Here is a 25,201-nt window from a genome sequence, read left to right on the forward strand (position 1 = left end):
AGAGGTGACTGATCCAAACAATTCCCAAGTGACTTGATCTTCGGTGTGATACACACAGTTAGCAGAGTCCAGAGAAAAAACAATACGGTAATCCAAGGTGTAAATCCAACAACAAAAAATAGGTGAGAACAGTATAACAAAAACGGGATCTCTTCGGTGTTTCACAAACACACAAAAAACGAGTGATCCAAAAAGAACTGTTTTCCAAAAACTCACCAGAGCGCAACGCGTAAAGCGGGCAGATAAACGAGGCGTAGCTTCGTACGGGGAATCAGGTTCTCCAACAGGGATACTTCACGAGAGTCCTGGGGAGCAACAGACAGCGACGGGAAAGAAAGGCAGATGCAGGGAATATTCAAAACGATCCAACATCGGTATTAGGGAGATCAGGGTATTTAAAGCCACGGGGCGCTAAATGACAAGCTGTGACAGCTGCGGGATGAAATTGATCATTGCTCCAGAAGCGTGTGGTGGGGAGAGCACCAATCAACACGGCATCTTACAGGAAAGAAGCGTGAGGCGCGGAATGCAATTAATTAACAAAATACCTTAAAGGAACGGAGCGAGTGGGTGGGGAGCGGACAAAACCTCACACTATGGCCTCTTTAAAGGTCTGAGATACCCCACTGACTACTCTGTAGCAGTAATCAATGGTGGTAAGTGTACTGTCATCCTCGTCACTTTCTCTCCAGGCATAGTCTGTCAGATATTTTGGGGGTTTGTGTTCCCTTGAGGGATACCTCCCACTGCTTGGGGCACGTGATGTCACCCTCGGGTGCTCCTCGTCATCGCCCTCTGGGGGTTGCTGACTGTCTGTCTGCACGACCGTGTTAAGTACACTGGGCTGAGGTGTCTCTGTTTCTTCATACCTTACTCTGGAGTCCAGCTCTGGCTCCTCTGTCTGTGTCTCGCTCTCACATGTTGTCTTTGTGACAAACTTGACTAGCCTGTGTTTCTGCACTCTCCCTTTACCGGGATGATAAACTAGGAAAGCGGGGCTTCCTTTGTCGTGCCCTACAAAGAGTCCTTTTTCACATCTGGACTCGAGCTTTCCTCTGTCCTGCAGGTAAGCATAACACACTGATCCAAATGTGTGCATTCTAGCTGTAAATACTGTACAATCTAAAGCCTCCTATGGACTAGTTTCTTACTGGACCGGCTAGATCTGTGTTAACTAGCGCAAGTGGTACCTTTACTTTTTCTGTGGGATTTCTGTTTCTCGATTGAGTCAACTTCCCCTTTATGCACACTACACATTCTTTGTCAGGTCTACGCTTTTCACCTTCAATGTGCATGCCTTCTGTCACTGCTTGCAGTTTCAGTAAATCCTCGTAATTACAATGACCCATAATCTCATGCCATGTCTGAATATCGTGACTGACAGTCACGTTACACATATCATTATCCTCATTACACTTGTCGTTGTCATTACACTCTGTTTGCAGATAATACATTCTCTGGTACACCTTTATGTTAAATCGTGTACCATCGGGCTCTACAAGACATTTTTTACCTTTATCGAAGAATACTTTGGCACCGTTCGCAGTAGCAGCTATTACAGAGAATAGTCCTTGTGGGAACGATGGTACGTAAAGAGCGTTCTTTAACGTCACTGTACACCGGCGCCCCTCACTGTCTGTGAAGCAAACCTGTGCGTTTGTACAGAACCTAGCTCCGGTAGTCCCCTCATCACCATTGCCATCATTAGCCCATCGCTTGGTGCTTCTCCTGCACTCTTCAATGCCGTCATGATCTGCTCAGCTCTGATGACGTATTCGGTCAGAGTCTCGGTGTGCCCCTTCTTCAGTGCTGTTAGTGTTATGTGGAGGGCCACGACTCGGGGTCTTCCTTGCCCGATATAATGTTCTCTCAACACTCCCAGGCTTTCTCGGCCTTTGTCTTTAGTGTCGCGGAAGATCAGCCCCAAGCTTGTGTCGTCGAGCAGTGGTGCTAACTCACAGTATGCGTCTGCATTACGCTTGTCGTCCAGGGCTTGTGCTTCCGCCGTCAGGTCTCCCGCGGGGGCCGTCAAGATCGTTGTCTTCAGTCCCACACCGTGCATGCAGCATAACATGCGCTCTTCCCAGAGCTCGTAGTCCTCTGCCTTTTCATTGAATGAGGGCCATGTGAGTGTGGAGACCCTGAGCAGACTGTTGACCACATCCTGACCATCTGCCCCCTATACAAACCACCCTCGGAAGCCAGCCTCTTTGATGTGGGACCAGAGTTAAGGGCATGGCTAAGATACGGAGTTGGACCTCTGACGTTACACGAAAGAAGTCTAGCCACGCGGTGCTCCCGGTGCTAACCTAGCCTATACTTCAGCTAAACTTGCTACCCTTTATTATTTCGCCCTTGCGTGATCTGGGCCCATAACCTGTTGACAGAGTCTGGCTATGGGGCGACAATAATGTGGTCATGAGGCATGGTTTCTACCTTCAGCCTTTAATCGGCGTGGTTTATTATTTACATGGCAAGGCAGCAGTACATGAGTTCTCCTCTCCGTGAGAGGCAGGTGGGAAAGAGGTAGAGAGGGAGGAGACATCTCCTTAAATACTCTTCACCTGGTGGTAGCATTAGTGGCTCCGCCTATAGCGCCCTCTAGTTGAAAACAGTTATGTACAGTCAGGGGAAACAGTTAAATACAGTTAGACAGTTACTTGCAATCCTACATAGAACCTCTAACTCTAACAGGGCGGGATCCACAAAGGGTTTGCGCAGCTTTTTCCGATGCAAAGCCGCTCTGAAACTCAGTTTGGTATCCACAGAGGACGTGCAACGGGTGAATGAGGTGGCAACTGCGTTCCATCAGCATTGCGTCCGGTGCAATTGGCGCGTATTTAAATTAGGTAATATGGGCGGAACATGTCCCCTTTCTATGCAAATGAGCCTCGTCCAGAATTGCTCCAAATCCACAAAGCCCGGCGTCAATTGCACCGAGCAGTTTTTGCTACGCACATACCATCTTCACAGACATGGTGGTAAATAAGCGCAAAGCCCTAAACGCTATGGCCGTGTTCACATTTGAAAGTCCACGGATAGTCCGGACTTTCTGGCAGGCACGTTGGAACTTTAAATCGGTAGGGGGTGCGGCCTTTGAGCCGCCGCGGGGGGGTCGCCAGATGATAAAAAATAATAATAATAAAAATCCAATTTTTTAATTTTTTTTTGCAGTCAGGCCACTGAACTTAGAAGCAGGCCAGGCCAGTGTTTCTAGTTGCACCAGCGCAATAGTTAGATAACCTAGGTGGGGAACAACCAGGAGATCACTGCAACTCACACAAGTTGGAGAACTATCTCTCTCTCTCTTGCTCTCACACACACACACACACAAAGGGAGCCGCATGTGATTGGTGGAGGCGGGACCCTTACAAAAAACTGCTAATCATTGACACATGCTAGCCTGTAATAACCCCCCCCTGAAAAATCTACTTTGCATTTGATATATTGCAATATGCCATCACACACACTGGCATTTAACTCTTTCCGTGCCACTCACGAGATTTCTCGTGTTTTTTTATAGGTGGTTGAAAGCCACTCACGAGATTTCTCTTATTTTTTTTTTATTTATTTTTTTAGCGATCTGAAATCATATTGCATCACCCGAGCCTACCCGAGTATAGCCGAGCGGCGCCTGCAATCATTGTGGAAAAAAGCGCCCCCTGTCGTCTCCCAGATGACATAAGTGATTTTGGAATGGACTCAATGAAAATTAATGGGGAAAAAAATCCGGTACTCCACATTTTCCAGTCCACTGATCCAGCCGGGGTTACCACAGTTCATTCTGGAACCTCAGATCCCCGCTGATCATGGAGTTCTACTGTATCGCGTTGGATCCATACACGTATCGATTTTTTCGAATGGTGATCAGGAATTGGAATATACCAGTTGGATACCATCTGATGTCAGGTAAGGACTCTATGTTATCAGTGTTAGGATAATCAGAGTAAGTTTGATGAAGTTATAAGCTATTTTGTGAAATGTCTTCTTTCGGTTTCACTGTAAAAGTCCATGAGGAAATCAACGGGGCGATTATCCGTGCGCGGCTCGAATGTGCTTGCGTGCACGTATAATATTGATCATCTAGCGTTTATTTGAAAACGATTCATAAAAAGGCCGACGAATATCAACGTTGTGGAATATTCCAGTAAAAGGCGATTTTCATAGAATGCTCCAGAATGAGCTGTTTTTTTATCTGAAAACGGGTGCTTTTCTAAATGCTCTGAAACGGAAATGCCGCGATAAAAAAACAATCTGCCATGACAGCACTGACTGGAAAATAGTATTTGATAATGCGATGGGCAGATTAGACACATAGCCATAATTTTAAACATAGATTAGGCGATATTAACGTTAACATTGGCGCCGATGGTGGCATTCAGCCGGTAAAAAGGAAAACCTGGCGTGGCGCTCAAAGTGTTAAAGGGTTAGAATTATAAAATTTATATGTGGTGTTATGATCAGGGCTGAAGTTGAATAAAATATTGTATTTATCAATTACAAAAAAACTGAAAATCCATAAAAATCTGTGTTGTTGCTAATCATACATATGCTAGCCTGTTTGTTTAACAATAATTTGTGATGCCATCACAAACACTGGCATTTAAAGGGTACAAATAAAAAAATTCCTGCACCAGAATGCAGGAAATTAAGTCTTTGTAACAAAAAGAATCCTGGTGGGGGACCCCCAGACCCCCTGCTTAAAAAGTGGCCTGACTGGGGCTATATTTTGCACTATATTTCCTGGCCTGAATGATTTCCCCAGTCCGGCCCTGGTTAAAAGCCTCCAATGCGTATTAGTGTGTGTGCGTTTGAACGTTTGCATGTTTCAACCATACATTTCCATTTATAAAAAAATTAAAATATATATGAATATTATTATTATTATTATATATATTTTTTTACCTCCTATAATAGTGGGGGTCGCAGCTCTCTGACACAGTTTTTTTTGGGTCGCGGCCTGAAAAGTTTGGGAACCCCTGGTCTAGCCTGTACCCCCCAGACATGTTGCTGGCCCCGTCAAAACAGTATCCTATCAGCCTCTCCATGGGCAGGTCGAGGCGTAAAAGTATTTTATACACAAAAACAGCGTCTCGGCTGTTGTGTCTGGGCCGGGCATTGTAAAAACCCCAAAAGAAGTTCTGAGCTTCCAAGTTGTCATCGGCAAACTGTATATTACACGAGAATTGTTCTTTTCCAGTGAGTGACATCAGTGGTTCCGTCAGCGCTCAAGCCAAAGAATGGGCTTTTGGATGCTTTGCCTCTAATTTGTCGCTGAATATCATGGGCAAACAGCTGTAAGATTTTGTTTTGGATGTTGTTGGACATCCAGTTGTCGGGATCAGACTCAGTGCGCACTCTTTCCATCATGAGCTGCCATAACACCCCATCCCTATTTGCATCACCCCTCAGTGGAAGCCCCTGGTGCCCGAGGGGGGGTATAGGGGAACAGACTCAGTTAACTCTTCAATACCTGATGCTGAGGCTGAAACTGTCGTCTCTGTCTCTCTCTGACGTTTATCAGATTTAGTGGGACTGTCACTTGGACCGGCGGGACGTTTAGAAAATAAATCTGATATTTGTCTTTTCTGCGAGTGAGACATTCTGTGCTAGCAAAGTCTGACTACTAGCTCAAATCGACTGACTGCGCAAGAACTGTATCACAGTAGCTCAGTGGTTCGTGGCGCGTGGGAAGGGCGGGAGACGGGAGGTGAATACAATTAGTTGTTTCACCTGTCATTCAATCAGTCTGTGACAGTCTGTCATCACTCGAAAATCTACTCTGCTGCAATCTTGTCGGTTTTACACGTATGATTGTGTACGTACAGTAGTGTAATGAATGAATGAAAACTTTATTTAACAGATTGGAGAATGGCTACAATACAGTACGGCTCAATACACAATATTAAAATGGTGAAGTGCTTTGAGCAGGATAAACTTATAATATACAGTGTTACAGTTATACAGTTACAGTATATAATATACAAATATATAAATACTGCCCTTTTTTGAGCAAACCTAATTTGTAAACATAGGACATGCAGTTGCCAAGTCGTTCATTCTATTGGACAGATCATTTTCGGGAAAATCCCGCTCACACACACACTCTCTCTCATGCTTGCTCGCACACACACACGCGCGCTCTCACACACTCGCTCTCTCATGCTCGCTCGCACACACACACACATACACACACACACACACACACACACACACACACACACACACACACACACACACACACACACACACACACACACACACACACACACACACACACACACACACACACACACACACACACTCGCACACTCTCATTCACACTCACTTTCAAAAACCCTGCGCTTCCTAGATTAGGTACTATATAAATTTTGATTGCGTTCACACCAACAGCAAACCGCACCATGCTCCACTTTGAAAGGGACCGAGTCCCAACTTTAATCAACAGTATTAAGAGGGCGCTCATGTGTGCAAAGTTTCAAGTTGATTGTGATTTATAACAGGGAACTGGCGTATCCATCATTCATTAGTGATGAATCTGAGGGCAGAGTGATATACAGAGTCCAAGGATTTAAGGCGAGACAGTACCCCCTATAGGCAAAACAAATATTTGAATAGATATCACTATGAAACTTTCCCAGTTTGTTATGTACATACTAAGAAAAAATATATTGCAAGTTTTATGAATTTTATATTTTTATATGCAAATGAGGCACTTCACCATTAAAATCAACAAACCCCTCTGAAATAAGAAGCAAAATATGGATGGGAAGAAATGTGGAAAGTTTGGTGTGTGTAGGTACTAGGGAAATGGAGTTATGTGTCTTTGTGTGTAAGTAAAATGCATAAAAACTAGTTTTTCAGAAAACGACCTCAAAGTTCTGTATTGTAATTGTGATCTATGGACACAATCAGACAAAATTAAGTAAAATAAACAACTAATTGTCTGTTTTCAATATTTTATTGCTACTAGTTTGAAATAAGACATGTTAACACATTGTGCGCCATAAACGGCATAAGTCGTTATTGCCCGCCATGCGTTGAACCCCAACAACGGCGTAAATCATTTTTGGGATCAATATTTCATTTTTTCGCCATGGCATTCATAATTCATCCAGCCTCCCTCCGGACTGCAGCGGCACCCTGTCTGAGATTGCAACGCCTCAATACCGCCGCCTGGTGGATGGTCGGGCGAGTTACACTCATGTCAAACCGGAAGTGGCGATCGGTGCGTTGGGGAAATCCCTCCGGCAGTCATATCTTGTTACGTGGGTCCAAACACAACGCAATAATCTATATGATTTCGCCGTTTATTGCGCCATACAAACCGGAAATGGATCTAGGAGATCGACGTCAAATAATTGGGATCTTTTTCCTACAGTCTCATCGGCGAACAGTAAGAGGACACTAACGTTATTTTCAGCCCGATTGTCCATTTCCTTGTTTGCAATCAGTCTGATCAATATATCAACCCATACTAAATAAAGCCGTTACTGACGATCAAGGAATTATAAACGACCCCCGTCCCCCCTTTCCTTCACGCATGATGATATACCGATCATATACATTTGAATTTTTTTATATAGCGTGTATAGGAAAGAAACGCCAATCGATAATCTATCATATGCGTCAGGGCCTATAACTAGCGTTTTTGGAATTACAGCAGAAAAGCTTATAAACATACTTATATTCTCGAAGGTATTAACACAACAATGTATGCATGAAAAAATATAACGTTCCCACATCCGGAACGATAGATAATCGATGTTATAATATTTAAAAAGTTATAGCCCTGCAAAGAAGGTAAACATCTCCATAGGGTTACAGTGCTGGCAGACTGGGTATAATGATGGGCACAATGCCCGGCGCCCAATGTGTTAAGGAAGCAAAATATAACAAAATCTCAATATTGCAAAAAAAGAAGAAGCAAAAAGGCGATTTCGGGGGTACTGCTGCAGCAGGAATGTCACGGGTCACAGGTCACACAGGTTTACTGGACTAGGCTCCACAGGTTCCCAAAGCAGTAACACAGCAGGACAACAGATGAAGGTATAATAGAGGGAAATTATTTGGATATCTAATACAGTGCAAAAACACACTATGGCTAAGGGGGTTAGGGAATCTCCTTTTTCACACTCCGTATCAACAGCAGAACCTAGTGCACATACGGTAACGGGACGTCTCACATGGCCACAGCAGAACCTAGTGCACATACGGTAACGGGACGTCTCACATGGCCACAGCAGAACCTAGTGCACATACGGTAACGGGACGTCACACATGGCCACAGCAGAACCTAGTGCACATACGGTAACGGGACGTCACACATGGCCACAGCAGAACCTAGTGCACATACGGTAACGGGACGTCTGACATGGCCACAGCAGAACCTAGTGCACATACGGTAACGGGACGTCTGACATGGCCACAGCAGAACCTAGTGCACATACGGTAACGGGACGTCACACATGGCCACAGCAGAACCTAGTGCACATACGGTAACGGGACGTCACACATGGCCACAGCAGAACCTAGTGCACATACGGTAACGGGACGTCTCACATGGCCACAGCAGAACCTAGTGCACATACGGTAACGGGACGTCTCACATGGCCACAGAAGCTTAAAGGTGGATATGGGAGCCAAGATGGCGGCACGTACAAACAGTTGTCTCGCCAAAATGGCAAAATGTGTCCAATAGTGCCCAATGTTCTAGGTGCAGCTTATGGAAAAACATAGCGGACGCAGCACAGTTCTAGCTGTTCATAGTTAAGCTTCCAACACGCAGTAATTCATAGACATTATATCCGTTATCTCATTAGTCACGTACATTTAGTTCCAACAGTTAATAATCCAGATCGGTAATCCAATAGTAAAAAATTACGAATAATAAAAACTTTTATTATATAAGCAGGGAAGGGGGGGCAATATGGGGGAACTTGCTCCACTAAAATCACTTATCCTGGAGATTTTGTTGGCTGAGAATGTTCCATCCCCAGTAATGGGCGCCGTAGGCCGAGCCCATAGATTGCTAGCGCCAAAGCCAAGAAAAGCTGCATTACTATGCAAAAAAAGAGAGGATTGTGGGCCTCGCCAGGGGGAAAGGTTCCCTCACCTTCCAAAGCACATTAATCCACTCGGATCTACTGGTGAAGAAAAGCAAGCCCAGGGCTACCTTCAATGCAGTGAGGACAAAGCTCTGGGAGTCTGAAGTGGAATACAGCCTGTATTATCCTGCAGTCCTGGCTCTCAACCTGGAGTGTGTGAGGACTTCAACTAGGCTAAGATATCCAAGCGTCAGGACGGATAACATTCACAACCTTGCTTTGTTTTCTTTGATTACATTTCTTTGCTATCATTTTGTTTTTACTGCCACCAGAGTCGTATACTTATTAAACCAAGGCAAAGGGAGGTGTGGTAAGCATACTATTGCATTTACCTTTACATTTAGTCATTAAGCTGACTCTTTTATCCAAAGCGACTTGCAAGTTTTGTATAAGTGGCTCAGGAGGTAGAATAGTCGTCCTTGAGCATGACACTTAACCCCTGGCAGCAAATAGTGAAAAGTGATATCGTTTGTCAAACGGTGTCAAACTTGAGTGTTACACTCTATTACTTGAGTGCATAGTAGTATATACACATTAGCATATTAGGTAGTGTAGGCACAGTATATAGTTGTGTAGACATAGTAGCAAAGTGCATACTCTCTATAAAAGTTAATAAAACTTTGTTTGAACCCCACGTTAATTACTGTAATGTCATATGGTGCAACACTTACCCCAGCCATCTCAAGAAACTTGAAAGTCTGCAAAAGAAAATACTACGAGTTGTGTCATGGTCCGGGTTTAATACGCCCACACGTCCTCTATTCCATCGCTTTGGTCTCCTGAGGCTTGCTAATTTTAATGTCCACCAAAATGCTTGTATAAATCAGTGTCATATTTATAGTAGGGCTGTCAAAGCAAATGCGTATTAACGGCACAAATCTTTTTGACACATACAATTTTTTTTTAATTAATTGTAAAACATTCAGTCATACCAGTTCATACAGTATAGTATATCAAGAAAAATAAATTTAATTTTGGTGACGACTTCTTCAGACAAACATTTCTCAGTAATTATAACTACTGACATGCATTTCCTGTATGTATGTGTCTGTCCCTCTCTCTATAGCTTTTGTCTGTCTCTCTCTCTGTAGCCTGTCTCTGTCTCTCTCTGTAGCCTGTGTCTGTCCCTCTCTCTGTAGCATGTGTCTGTCTCTCTCTGTAGCCTGTCTCTGTCTCTCTCTGTAGCCTGTGTCTGTCCCTCTCTCTGTAGCCTGTGTCTGTCTCTCTCTGTAGCCTGTGTCTGTCTCTCTCTGTAGCCTGTGTCTGTCTCTCTCTCTGTAGCCTGTCTCTGTCTCTCTCTCTGTAGCCTGTGTCTGTCTCTCTCTGTAGCCTGTGTCTGTCTCTCTCTCTGTAGCCTGTCTCTGTCTCTCTCTCTGTAGCCTGTGTCTGTCTCTCTCTGTAGCCTGTGTCTGTCCCTCTCTCTGTAGCCTGTCTCTGTCTCTCTCTCTGTAGCCTGTGTCTGTCTCTCTCTGTAGCCTGTGTCTGTCTCTCTCTCTGTACCCTGTCTCTGTCTCTCTCTCTGTAGCCTGTGTCTGTCTCTCTCTCTGTAGCCTGTGTCTGTCTCTCTCTGTAGCCTGTGTCTGTCTCTCTCTCTGTAGCCTGTGTCTGTCCCTCTCTCTGTACCCTGTATGTCAATATACCCAGACAATGAAAGTAACCTCTTCGAATGTTTTAAGCTGATTAGTGCACATGTAGGCCAAATGTATCAGTTCGGGAGGTTAATTAAAGTCATCAGGATCATCTGATGCTATTTGTAGCTCAGAAAACAGCATTTATGCTCAAATTAGTGCCAAATAATGTTCTGCTTGCGCACTTTGTGTGCTCACATATTACGTACATATCAAACCTACACCCCTGATCTCATCTAACCTCTGTTTCTCTGTTACATTAGCACTCAAAGTGAGAGATAGAATGAATTCTTTATTGTGTTAGAAACTTCAGAATGTTACCTTTCAAAAGAGACCAGACTCATGCATGTTCTTATGTATAAAGTATAATAAATCGCAAATGACTTTGGGTATGCAATCGTCAGGCGTTTTATGCAAAATGTGGGGTAAGCTTAAGAGGTTAAACTAATCACTATTGTGAGACTTTGGCTATTTTTGCTAACAAAAGGCAATTCTATTTGTGCTCACACATGGAATGTCATCAAATTCCTCACAACTCGGGTGGCCGGGTAGCGCAGCGGACTAAGCGTCTGTCTACCACCACAGAGACTGTGGGATCGAATCCAGCTGTGGTGCCTCCGGCTTGGCCGACCGTCCATACTAACACAATTGGCAGTGTTAGCGGGAGGGAAGCCGGCGAGGGTGGGTCCTGGTCGTTGTAAACAGCGACTCCTACAGTTCGGTCGGGGCGCCTGCACAGCAAGGGAAGGATCTAGGAGAGGTAGTGTGACCTTCCACATGTTACACTCTCCCAGTGAGAGTCCGCGCTGCCAGGTGAAAAAAAGTGGTGGCCTGGTCACTGGTGGGTGGGTTACACATGTGTCGGAGGAAGCATGTGATAGTCTCCACCCTCCCGGACCGATGGTAGGGGGTAGAGTGCGCAACGACCAGGAAGGGGATTGGGAATTGGCATAACGACTAACATTGGGATGGGAGAAAAACTGAAAAAGAAGGGGGAAAAAGATAATATATAAAGAAAACAAAAAAAAAAAAAACTCACAACTCACAACAGCCACCTGTTGTAGCAGGAGACGATAGTCTGTGTTCTAAAACAAAGAACTGTTGAACTCAGCTGGAATTCTAGACCATACCTTAAGTCTGCTATTCTAAATCTATAAGCATATTTAGTCTTGTTTTAGTCTTGTTTCTCTGCTACAATGTTCAAGGTTTAGAATTTACCAAAGCTGATAGCATGCCCGGTTACAATATATAAGACACTTGTTTTCTCTGTTCTTGGCAGAATGTCTTGGCATCTCCACGGTACTGTATATTCTGCCCATTGCAATGTATTTTTTCCTTGCCAACATATTATTTCCTGTTTGTACTATTGCTTGTTCACTTTTGAATAAACCTCTGAAAGATTAATTCTACCTTTCATTATTGAAGATTATCGGATAAACGCAACACTATGATGAACAAATTATACATGAATGTTACACTGTGACACTGATGGTCTGTTGAGAGCAGGACTGACCTTTAGACAGATTGTAGTCATTACACTTTAGAGCCCAAGATGTAAAATCTATAATTGATCCATATGAGATGACCGATGCATAACACAACACTACGCTTATCATGTGGTCATGCACGTGCATATGTAGCACCTAGTGTGCACCCGGTCAGTCTCGGCGCTATGGGGGGGCATTCGCGGGCTATTCATCATTAACAAATGTCTAATACAGTTAATTATTTGTTTACTTTTTCATCACATGTTACAAATGTTGTAGACAGCTTTCGGATACACCCTTCTTTGTGACATCAAACAGTGACAGAATTAGGACTAAAGATAAATGCAATTGTATTAACATATAAAATACATGTGCATGACATATAGTGTAACATGGGGGGGGCACTAGGACCCAGGAGTACCCTGGCCAGGTAGAGTATCTAGAGAGGAAGTCTCACGAGAGTGAGACTTGACTTCACGTGTGTTGCCGTATGTTTGAATGGAAGCACGATACATGCAGAACCAAGTTATCCGTGCTGCTCCTGCCCCACGCTTTTAATAAGGTATGAGCAGTTTAAACACCTTTTTTGTTGGTAAATCTATTCCACCATTTCCGACCTATACAAACAAGTACCACTCTTATATGTTGTGTAGACGTACTTGATGTGGTGGGCGCTAACGTTACATTCAAACAGACGGCAACACATGTGAAGTCAAGTCTCACTCTCGTGAGACTTCCTCTGAAAAATAAATGGAGATACAGTATAGTCGTTTTTTCATATCAATTTTTCAAAGCATCTACAAATGTGTTACTACACATTAAACAACATGATGAACAAATCAAGTACAAACAATGTTGATAATGAGTTATAAATAATGTAGAAATAATCTGTAAATGTTATACAAATATAGCTATAAATGATTTAATAATCATTTATGAATGTATATAAATGGTTTGTTCATGATTAGTTCATTATCCACTAATGCGTTATAAATACTTTGTAAATGTTATACAAATATAGTTATAAATGATTTATGAATGTATATAAATGGTTTGTTCATGATTAGTCCATTATCTACAAATACCTTATAAATGTATTATAACAGGGTGTTATTATAAAGTGCTACCGAATAGTACTCACACATATTGCCATATTGTCATCTGAAGAATGGGGACGGAGGAGGCTCAGACTGGGTGTCTGACCTCCCGATTTATTACTGTTTTTCTCTTTTATACTAAGCATGACATCACACACTGCCTGGCCTTGTCTGGCCAATCAAAAGTTACATCCAAAACATTGTCTCCCTTCTGGGCCGGTCTTTCCAAATACGGTCATGTCATTTCACACCTGGCGTCTTGCTGACTGTGGAATCTGCTGGCTTCTCCCCATGAGAGGATGATTTCCTCAGAGTCATTTCTTGTGTAGCAGTTGAATAATAAAACATTTCTAATGTGTATCTTTAGTATACTGAATTATATATATCCAAAATTAAAACAATGTATTCGTTACCTATAGTTTAATACCAGACAATCTATATACTATATATATATATAAACATTTTAACAGAGAAGTAGAAGAACATGTTCTATTATCTTCATAGACAGTTGAAATTCTAATGACATTCAAATATCCCTTTTTATCTAATAAGTCAGATTAATGTAATATAGTTGTGATATATAATCCTATGTTTTTTTAGATATATTTCCAGAGCAAGTCTGGGGTCTTGGTAAGACCAGCTATCACTACTGTAAGCTAGTCACACTGAGGTGTGACTTTTGGTCTCATTGTTCTGGCGCTGACTACATTAACATTCTCCATTGTCTGTGTTTCTCTGAGTATATGGTCAGAAGAGATTCCCACGCTAAGAGTGAAACTCCCTGTCAGGAACTAATCATTCATGTATTCTATATTTAACGCATACAGTTCAATACTAAGCAGTCTATATTTGAGTTACACTATAATAACAGACATTGGCATTTACAGTGATGTACCAACAGCCTGCTTGGCAGTTACTTAAACTAATACTTTGAAATAGTTCTCTAGAGACTGGTCTAACCAAATCGGCGTTCCTGTTTGGTTCCCAACTCTCACAGAATGCGACCTGTTTACACAACAGAACAGTTGTCCTCGTGGGGGGTTTTACGATGTCCTGTATCACCGACTGTCTCCCAAAACGCTTTGATCAGCAGCTGAAACCCACACTCTGCTCCAAAAGGTCTTACACAATGTTATTGCATTGCTCATTGAAATGAATCATTTCAAGTCAATTTACCATAGAAACACTATCCATTATGGGGTGTAACGGTACACAAAAACCACGGTTCAATACGTACCTCGGTTTTGAAGTCGCGGTTCGGTACGGGTTTTCGGTACTCAGGGGTGATGTAGTGTGCAGTAACGAATTGTACTTGTAGGGCTGTCAACGAATATTCTATATTGAAATTAATAATTGAATAATAATAATTATATTAGATTGTGAAAAAAAGTTAGTGGTTAAGTCGTTAGTGGTTAACATACCATTGTATTCGTTCGGTACACTACACAGCCGTTCGGTACGGTACGGTACACACTGAAACGGTTCGGTCCGGTATGTATGCGTGTACCTTTACACCCCTACTATCCACGTTAACACAGGCACCAAGTGACAGAGGGGTAACAGAGGAGAGGACAACATCTGTCTGTTGTTGTACAGCCCTTTGATTTGTGTCTGCTCCAGATGGGCCACCAGGCCTCACTGTTTCACACACCAAGCCCTTGAGTAACAAACGAGTCAGGCTTGGAGCCAACGCGAGGTGACTTTCAGCAGCACACCACGGAACCAGATAGAAGGGTGTGTGTGTGTGTGGGGGGGGGGGGTACAATTCTGATGCAGTAGCAACCTCTCCTTGTAATTACTCCTCCTGCCCTATGCAGCCTAATGAAGGAAAACTTTAAATGTCAATGTGAGGCAAATTGAAATCCTTTTTTCTCCATTGATTGTGTTTCTGGTGGAGCTAAATGCAGGAGTCAGCGGGCACATCTCTCCCCCCGTGGAAAGGCTAATTGATGGGCTATAGCCTTACGCCGAGAGGCAATCCAGTTTGTACACTGCCCGGCAAACATTAGGAAGTCCATTAGCCATCAACTGGCTGTTATCAGCGGTGTATACTTGAGTAATTGTACTTCGTTACAATACTTAAGTACTGTTTTTGGGGATTTGTACTTGTAGTGTTATTAGGTTGGTATACTTTTACTTTTTGTATACAATTACATTTCAGAGGGAAAAAAACATACTTTTTACTCCTTACATTTAAAATGCAGGCCTACAAAGTACAAATCTCGCAGGTCCAACCATTTTAATTAGTATATTTGTTTCTCTGGCCGAACTAACGTTACCGTTATTAATCCTGCGGCCGAGCTTTATTTAAAAAAACAGCCAATCAAATCCCCATCAATGGAAAATGAACCCGCCCATACCCATGCTGATTGGTCCTTGTGCAAGACAAGAAAGTGGGGATCTTTGATTAAACACCTGCTATCAGAAGAATAGACAGTCAGAGTGCGACACAAACAATAGTACGAGTGATGAAGAGGACGACACGGAACATTCCATTGCCCCGGAAAAAAAAAGTTTTAACTTTTACTTTTTAGTACTTAAGTACATTTAAAAGTAGAAAATTTTTTACTTTTACTCAAGTGTGTTTTTAGCCAGATACGCTGACTTTTACTTGAGTACGATTTTGAGACGGTACCCATACTTAAGTATACTCATTCAATCAATCAATCTGCACGGTGATTGATTGAATGAACATTTTATTAACAGATTGCAGAATGGGTACAATACAGTACGGCTCAATATACACAATTGTTAAGGGGATGCAGACCAGAGAAAGACTCTCGTCTTGTTTACATCAGGGTCCCCCATTTTCAATTCATAATGAATTGTAAGTAAGGGTGCAACTTGCTCCGTGCAATCCATTCTTTGTGGATCTAGCCTATATGTGTCGGAGTGTGAATGAGATATTATTGAAAGATAATTTGCATAAAAAAACAGAGGTTGGGGCGCCCTCGTGGCGCATACCATAGTGCCTCGCGCACCTACAGTACGCGGCCGACCCGGGTTCGATCCCAGCTCCCGTCGTTATTTGTCGCATGTCCTCCCCACCTCTCCTCCCGTTCGCGCTCTCCTCTGTCGGTCCTGCGTGACCAATAAAGCTGTAAAAATGATAAAAAAAAAAAAAAAAAAAGAGACGAAAACAAAGAAAGAGAGAACAAATTAAAAACAGCTAGACACTGAGGTAGGGAGGTTTGTTCTTAATTTGTCCATAGGGTAGTAGGGTATTGATTTTTTGAGTGAGTTGAAGATCATTCCAGGAGGCTGATGCATCAAAACAAAAGGCAAGTTCAGACTGAACTCGTGGGACCTTGAGTGTAAGACAATCATTTGAGCGGGTCAGATAAGGTCCATAATTCCAATCTAGCATCATTGTGATGTAGTATGGTGGCAATTTTCCATCAATGGCCTTAAAGATAAACAGATACCAATGCCTAAACTAATACCACCCCCTGGTGGATGGTCGGGCGAGTTACACTCTCAAAACCGGAAGTTGTGATCGGTGCGTCGAGGAAATTCCTCCGGCAGTAATATCTTGTTACGTGGGTCCAGACAAACACTGACGTGCATATGGATCGCTTCCATAACGCAATAATCGATATGATTTCAGCGTTTATTGCGTCATACAAACCGGAAATGGATCTAGGCGATCAGCGTCAAATAATTGGGATCTTTTTCTTCCAGTCTCATCGGCGAACAGTAAGAGGACAGTAACGTTATTTACTGGCCCGATGCGTTTCTTTGTTTGCAAACAATCTGATCAATATATCAACCCATACTACATAAAGCCGTTACTGACGATAAAATAATTATAGACGACCCCCGTCCCCCCTTTCCTCCACGCATGATGAAGCATAATGTATACCGAGCATATACATTTGAATTTTTTAATATAGCATGTATAGGAAAGAAACGGCAATCGATAATCTATCATATGCGTTTGGGCCTATAACTAGCGTTTTTGGAATTACAGCAGAAAAGCTTATAAACATAGTTATATTCAAGACGGTATTAACACAACAATGTATGAATGAAAAAATATAACGTTCCCACATCCGGAACGATAGATAATCGATGTTGAATGGGCCATAGTAATGAGAGCTTTCCTCACATGCTGTTTGAAGTAAAGCCACTGTTTTGAGTTTCCCAGATCGCTTAGCATGAGACCAGACCTTAACCATTCCACCAACCATTCCTATTGAATAACATTAACAGCGATTCTGTCTTTAACCCTTTCACTACCACACTACAGAAGGTTATCCCTTTCACTACCACACTACAGAAGGTTAACCTGTCACTACCACACGACAGACGGTTAACCGTCTGTCGTGTGGTAATGAAAGGGTTAACCTTCTGTCATGTGGTAGTGAAAGGGATAACCTTCTGTAGTGTGGTAGTGAAAGGGTTAACCCATTGTCGTGTGGCAGTGAAAAGGGTTAACCTTCTGTATTGTCGCGGTGAAAGGGTTAACCCTTTGGTAGTGTGGTAGTGAAAGGGTTAATCCTAAGCCTCTTAAAAAAGGTTTTCTTCAACGAGAGAAATGAATGTCTCCGTAATGAAGTCCAGGGCCACCAGAGGCCCCAGAGGCCTCGGCTGTGAACTTTATATTACTATGCTTAACATCCTCTATAAGAAAGGTTGCTCATTAAAATTCTTAAGGTTTCTTTTTCATTCAACTTTCATTCAAGTGTGTGACTTTGTTTTTTTTTTGCTAGTTTTGCACTTCTGACAGGAGCTACGGGGCAGTGATTGCTAATCCCTCGCTCCAATGATGGCCATGATTTGATCAATTATATTTGAAAAAAATAAGATCAATTAACAAGGATTTTGAGAAGTCTTTCAAATTAGGTCTAGCTATCCGGGTGTCAGCGTTGCCTCCGGCTTGGGCCGGCCGTCATACTGGCTCAATTGGCAGAGTCAGCGGGTGGAAGTCGATGGGTGGTAATCTGGACGTTGTGGACAGCAGAGACAGGAAATAGCGGGGGCAGTGTGAGCCTCCCACACGTTACACCTCACAGGTGAGAGTCCGCGCTGGCAGGTGAAAAGATGTGACAGGCTGCCTCCTCGTGTATCGGAGGGGACACGTGATGCAAGGCTTCTATCCTCCCTACAACCGGCCAGTGGGGGGCATATGCGAGCAACGTTCAAGACAGGGGAGGGAAGAAAAAGAGGAGAAAAAGTGGATAAAATAAATAAATAAATAAATAAATAAGATCAATTAACAAGGATTTTGAGAAGTCTTTCAAATTTGGTCTAGCTAGGGTTCAGTTATTAGCTGGGTTAAATGTAAGTTACTACCGACGTCCTTAACACTTTGAGTGCCAGCAACGAGATTTCTCGTTAGTTCATGCCAACCGTTAAGTGCCAGCTGACGAGAAATTTCGTTTTTAATTGTTATTTTTTTTATTATTGATTTCCATAAATGTTTCATCAATCTAGTCTCACCTTACTAGTGGGGATCTGTCTGAGCTCGAACAGGGAAAACACCGCCCCCTATCGTTTCTCCGGATGGTACTGCACCCCATTTGATTGGACTGAATGAAACGCATGGGGAAAAAATAGTCCGGATTCCACATTTTACTTGTCAGGCAAGTAACCGGAGATGATCCCAGTCATCGCCCACCATCAGAACAGCGTGGAATATGTCTTTCGACCACCCAGTGTTGGATCAATAAACGCGATCGATATTTGGAATGGCGATCAGGAATTTGAATAATCTTTTTGGAGAACATCTGATCTGAGGTAAGGAATCTATTTTACCAGTATTGGGATAATCAGAGCTGTTTTCACCTATATATCAACGTGTCCCATATGTGTGTGTGTGGCTGTGAGTGTGTGTAGCTGATCAGGAAATAAGATAATCGATTTTTCAGTCCGTTTCTATAGCGTGCATAAGTACATATATATTATCGATAATCTAGCGTTTATTTGAAAACGATTCATAAATAGGCCGAAAAATTACAACGTGTTTTGTGTATTACAGTAAAGCGCGATTCCTGCAGAATCTTAATTTTTTCTGAAAGTTTAAAAAAAATAGCGTTTTTCAAAATGGTATAAAACGGAAATTAACCGATTAAAAAAGAATCCGTTTCGACAATGTTGACTGCAAACCGTCTCACTCAGACGCAACCTGCCCTCCCTATCCCCCTCCACCCTCTCCTCTGACATACTATCCGCTCTACCTTTGAGTGACACCTTCTCTGCTCTCTCCACAGAGATGGCAACCTCCACCCTCCTCTCAGCCCTTGCAACCTCCTTCGACAAGCTCTGTCCCCTCGTTGAGAAACCTGCCCGCCGTTCCCCACCCAGTCCATGGCTGACAGATCCAGTGAGAGAACAAAGACAGGTCCTGAGAGCGGCTGAGAGGAAGTATAGAAAGTCACGCCTCACTGCTGACATCGACACATATCACAACCTCTTGTTAACATTCTCCAAAACCATTACTAATGCCAAAGCTTCTTTCTTTCACCATAGGATCGAGGCCTCTGCCAAGAATCTTCGCAAACTGCCTGCTACCATGTCCTCCCTCCTCACCCCCCCCCCCACCCCCTCCTCCCTCATCTTTCTCTGCCGAAGACTTCGCGATCTTCTTTGAGGGAAAAGTGGAGAACATCCGCAGCTCCTTCTCCCAACCCCCACCCATTCCAAATGCTGAATCGAGAACCTCATCCTTCACTCTGTCATCTTTCTCTCCCATTACAGAAGCCGAGACCCTGACACTGGTAACGTCGAACCGTCCGACTACATGCCAGCTGGACCAGCTACCCTCCCCACTCCTCCAGACCATAGCACCAGACATCCTCCCATTCCTAACTGCAACCATCAACTCCTCAGTCAACCCTACCGGCATAGGCAACTACCGTCCTGTCTCTCTTCTCTCCTTCCTTTCTAAAACACTTGAACGTGCTGTATCCAACCAACTTACTGCTTATCTCTTACAGAATGACCTCCTAGACCTAGACCCTAATCAGTCTGGCTTCCGGACTGGCCACTCCACAGAAACGGCCCTCATTGCGGTCACAGAGGCATTTCACTTAGCAAAAGCAAAAGGCCTCTCCTCTGTCCTGATTCTCCTAGATCTATCTGCAGCCTTCGACACAGTCAACCATTAGATCCTCCTTGCGGCCCTTGCAGGAATGGGAGTGGCTGGCTCTGCGCTGACATGGCTGACATCATACCTCAATGACCGCTCCTACCAAGAGAGCAGAGCAAGTGAACTGGTCTCAAGTTCTCAGGGCCAATGAGGTAGACCAAGCATGGGGCACTTTTAAATCTCTGTTCTTGAAGGTTATAAACTCTGTAGCCCCCCTTAGACAAACCAGAGTGAAGCAGCTATCAGACCCATGGTTTGACCACACCATAGGTGATAGTATCAAACGGAGGGACTCTGCCCTAGCCAAGTTTAACTGTTCTCACGATCAGGCTGACTTTGATCACTTCAAAAAACTCAGGAACCAGACTCAGGAAAAGATCAGGATAGCTAAGAGAGAATACTTTGCAGAAACCATCAAGGAGAACAGCAATGACCCAACTAAACTGTGGAAAACCCTCAAGCAGCTAGGCTGTGGGGGCGATGCCAACCAAAGGACTACTGAGTCCAACATAGGCCTGTCCACAGACAAGGGAATGGAGTTTGATCAAAAGAATGTAGCCACAATCTTTAATAACTTCTTTACATCGGTAGCAGGTAAGCTTGTCTCTAAATTACCTCCCAAGACAGAGCAGTTTGGTGATGACTTTGTTTCCAACTACTATAGCCAACGAGGGGTTAAGGCAAACTCGTTCTCATTAAGCAAGGTGTCAGTAGTCAAAGTGGCTGCGATGCTGGGTGAGCTCAAAATCAAGAAGGCCACAGGTTTAGATGGCATCAGTGCCAGGTTTCTGAGGGATGCAGCCGGAGTTATAGCTCCATCAGTAACCCATATTATTAACCTCTCCCTGGACCTAGGCAAGGTACCCACCAACTTCAAGAATACAAAAGTCATCCCTATATATAAAAAAGGGAGCAAATCTGACCCCAGCTATTATAGACCAGTCTCAATTTTAAGTGTGTTATCCAAAGTCCTAGAGAGGATAGTCCATGAACAAGTCCAGGAATATGCAAGCAGCCATGACCTCCTGTACGACCTCCAACCCGGCTTTAGGAAGTCCTACTCTACTGAAACATGTCTTCTTTATCTTACAGACAGTATCAGGAGGGAGAAAGATTCAGGTAAGCTGTGTGGGCTAGTTCTTCTATACCTACAGAAGGCTTTCGACACAGTGAACCATGACCTACTGCTCTCCAAGCTTAAGGCCTTGGGTATGTCTGAGACAGTGGTCAGATGGTTCTCTTCCTACCTTTCTGATAGGGTGCAGCGGGTTGAGGTCAGTGGCACTATGTCAGAGGCCAAGCCCATTGTATGTGGGGTCCCACAAGGAAGCGTGCTAGGACCTCTCCTTTTTTTACTGTACATAAATGACATGTCAGCAGCATGCTCATGTAACTTGTTTTTATTTGCAGACGACTCAGCCCTGCTAGTCTCACACAAGGATCAGAACACACTAGAACAGATGCTAGGTGAAGAACTTGCAGGGGTCAGCAGGTGGCTTTCGGACAACAGGCTTTCTCTTCACCTAGGTAAGACAGAGGCAGTACTATTAGGCACTAAGCATCTAGGCTGTATGATAGACAGGAGCATAGATGGGGAGGCTATGGCCTCCCAAGTACTGGGCAAAGTCAACGCCCGCACCAGGTACCTAGCTAGGAAAGCCAACCTCCTTGGCAGAGATAGCCTCAGGCTACTAGCAAATAGCCTAGTACTCTGCCACTTTGACTATGGTAGCATGTCATGGTTCGAGGGCCTGACAGTGACCATAAAAAAGAAGCTTCAAGTTTCCCAAAATAAGCTGGTAAGGGTGGTAATGGGTCTTGGCCCTCGCACCCACATAGGGAGGAGTCACTTTCAGGAGCTAAACTGGCTTCCTGTGGAGGCCAGAGTTACCCAGCTCAGACTGAACAACAGTGCACAATATTATAAACCAAAGGTCCCCTAGATACCTCCAGAACTACTTCACCCCGGTCAACGAATCCCACAGCCACAGAACTAGAGCAAGCATAGCAAACCTGAAGCCTGCTTCTTTCCGATCCAAACTGGGCCAGTGCTCCCTTACTTTCTCTGGAGACCAGGATTGGAACAAGCTGCCTATCCCCATCAAGCAGAGCTTGAGCATCCACAGCTTCAAGAGAAGCGTCAGGAAGTGGCTCATGGACAGAATAGAGGAATAGCCCCCTATAGTATCGGTTTTTAGTTATTGTGGGGTATACAATTTTAGCGATAGGTTAGTCTTATAATGTTTTAAATTTATGCGTTTTGTGTTATTGTCGTGTTTTGTTGTGGCCTAACAGCCCTGGGACCATGACGGAAATAAGGGTGTTACTCTTTCTCATGTTATCCTTTGGATCCGTGTTGTGTGTTTTTAATCCATCAATAAAATCAATCAATCAATCAAGTGTCATGGAGAGGGACCCTGTCGGCCACCGGCCCCCTGCGGACGGGTGTCCCCCAGGGCTCGGTTCGAGGACCCCTTCTCTTCTCCCTCTACACTAAATCACTGGGTAACATTATCACGTCTCATGGCTTCTCCTATCATTGTTATGCCGATGATACTCAACTCTTCCTCTCCTTCCCTCCCTCAGATATCCACGTCTCTGAGCGGATCTCGGCCTGTCTGTCCGACATCTCGGCCTGGATGATGACCAACCACCTCAAACTGAACCTAAGCAAAACAGAATTGCTCCACCTGCCGGCCAAATCCTCCCCCCTGACCGACCTTTCCATCACAGTCGAGAATGCAGCTGTGACCGCGTCCCCGACCGCCAAGAACCTTGGTGTTGTCCTTGACGACCAGTTGAACTTCTCTGCTCACTGCTCACATACGCACACAATACACGACCACTGATGGATCCGTAAGGCTTGGATAAGTCTTATGGACCCAACTCTTTAGATGAGGGAACGGGTACATACGCACACAATACGCGGCCACTGATGGATCCATGGGGCTTGGATAAGTCCTATGGACCCAACTCTGACCACTAATAAAAACATAACTACACTAGCGTTATAAGAGCTAACATTGCTACCTACCGTACAAGTGCATTGGTTTAGTGCATTTCCTACTTCCGGTTGCTACTGAGCGGACATGTTTGTGCGGACCTGTTCTCCCAAACTGGTAAGCAAATGACTGTTTTCATGTTTTCATTTTTACGTTATTTTCATTTTTACGTTATTATTATTATTATTATTATTATTATTATTATTATTATTATTATTATTATTATTATTATTATTATTATTATTATTATTATTATTATTATTATTATTATTATTATTATTATTATTATTATTTTTTTTTTTTTTTTTTTTTTTTAAACATTGATCTTAACTGATCACTGTGACTTTATTGCTTTTATCGTTATATATGCCTATGTTTGTGTACAGCACTTTGAGCTACATGACATGTATGAAAGGTGCTTTATAAATACTTACTTACTTACTTACTTACTTACTTACATCGCAGCAACAACCAGAACCTGCAGATTCCTCCTGAGCAACGTCAGAAGGATCCGCCCCTTCCTGACAAAAGAAGCCACCCAACTCCTCGTCCAATCAACAGTCATCTCCCGCCTCGACTACTGCAACGCACTGCTCGCTGGCCTCCCGGCCACTGCCACTAAGCCTCTTCAACTCATTCAGAACACAGCGGTCCGCCTGATCTCAAACCTACCGAAGTCGGCCCATGTCACCCCACTTCTTAGGGACCTGCACTGGCTCCCCATTGCTGCACGAATCCGCTTCAAGGCCCTCGACCTGGCATACCGTGCGGCAAAGGGAACCGCTCCCGCCTACCTCTGGTCAATGGTCTCTAACTACACACCCTCAAGACCCCTACGCTCTGCATCTTCTGGCCGCCTCAAACCTACTCCTATCCAAGCTCCGGGAGGGTCATCAAAGAGAAGTCGCCTATTCTCAGTCGTTGCCCCACAATGGTGGAATGATACCCACCACAGTTAGGACAGCCGAAACCTGTCTAATCTTTCGCTGTCGACTAAAGACGTACTTCTTCAACCATTATCTGAATAAAAAATTAAAAAATTAAAATATCTAACCATAACTAACCTTACTGTCATGCACTTGTCCTAATAAACTAACCTACACTGTAGCACTCAACACTTTGATGAACATTGTTACTCAGCTGATAGAGTTGTGCCCTTCCTGATGACTTGTCGTACAGAACTTGTAAGTCGCTTTGGATAAAAGCGTCAGCTAAATGACTAAATGTAAATGTAAATGTAAACAAGTCATTGATAAGCGACGATCGTATTAGACACATAGCCATAATTTAAGATATAGTTTATGCGTTCACAAATGTCATTGAATAGAGCGTTGGCACTCAACAGGGTATATAGGACTGGCACGGCCGGCACGGAAAGTGTTAAAGGTTATTTATTTAGTTGAAATAAGTGTTAAATAGTTCTACATTCTGACAGCCATCGCTGAAAGTGTTTGGTCAGTAACATGGGCCTCTCAGTCCCTCCGCTCTGCAGTAAACACAAAATACATTTTCTGGCATCCCTTCCCACTTTATCCAATCTTATTTTTGTCAGGCAATTTTTTTTCCCGTGTGGAGTTCTCTCTCCTAATTGGATGAAGTGGGAATGGGATACCAGAAAATGTATTTTTTCCATTTACTGCACAGTGGATGGACTGGGAGACTCATGTTACTGAACCAAACACTCTATACCAGTGATGGCTGTGAAAAAGTAGAGCTATATAACTATTTAAACTTATTTTCACGGAATATACCACTTACAGCACATTAACATGTTTTGATCCCTTTTAATT

At 43.5% G+C, this 25,201-nt stretch overlaps 1 protein-coding gene across 1 annotated transcript in view; it reads left to right on the forward strand.

Annotated features, from left to right (window-relative positions):
- slc6a5 (solute carrier family 6 member 5) overlaps nucleotides 1–25,201 on the forward strand; it is a gene marked incomplete at both ends in the record, with an annotated part of 123,122 nt that overhangs the window by 70,023 nt on the left and 27,898 nt on the right. Inside the window, one exon of the mRNA XM_084337643.1 lies at nucleotides 20,739–21,003. Coding sequence (XP_084193769.1) covers nucleotides 20,739–21,003 — 265 coding nt within the window. The remainder of the gene's footprint in view (nucleotides 1–20,738; nucleotides 21,004–25,201) is intronic.

This window comes from Notolepis coatsorum, assembly GCF_963971535.1.
Source record: "Notolepis coatsorum genome assembly, chromosome: 20".
NCBI lineage: Eukaryota > Metazoa > Chordata > Actinopteri > Aulopiformes > Paralepididae > Notolepis > Notolepis coatsorum.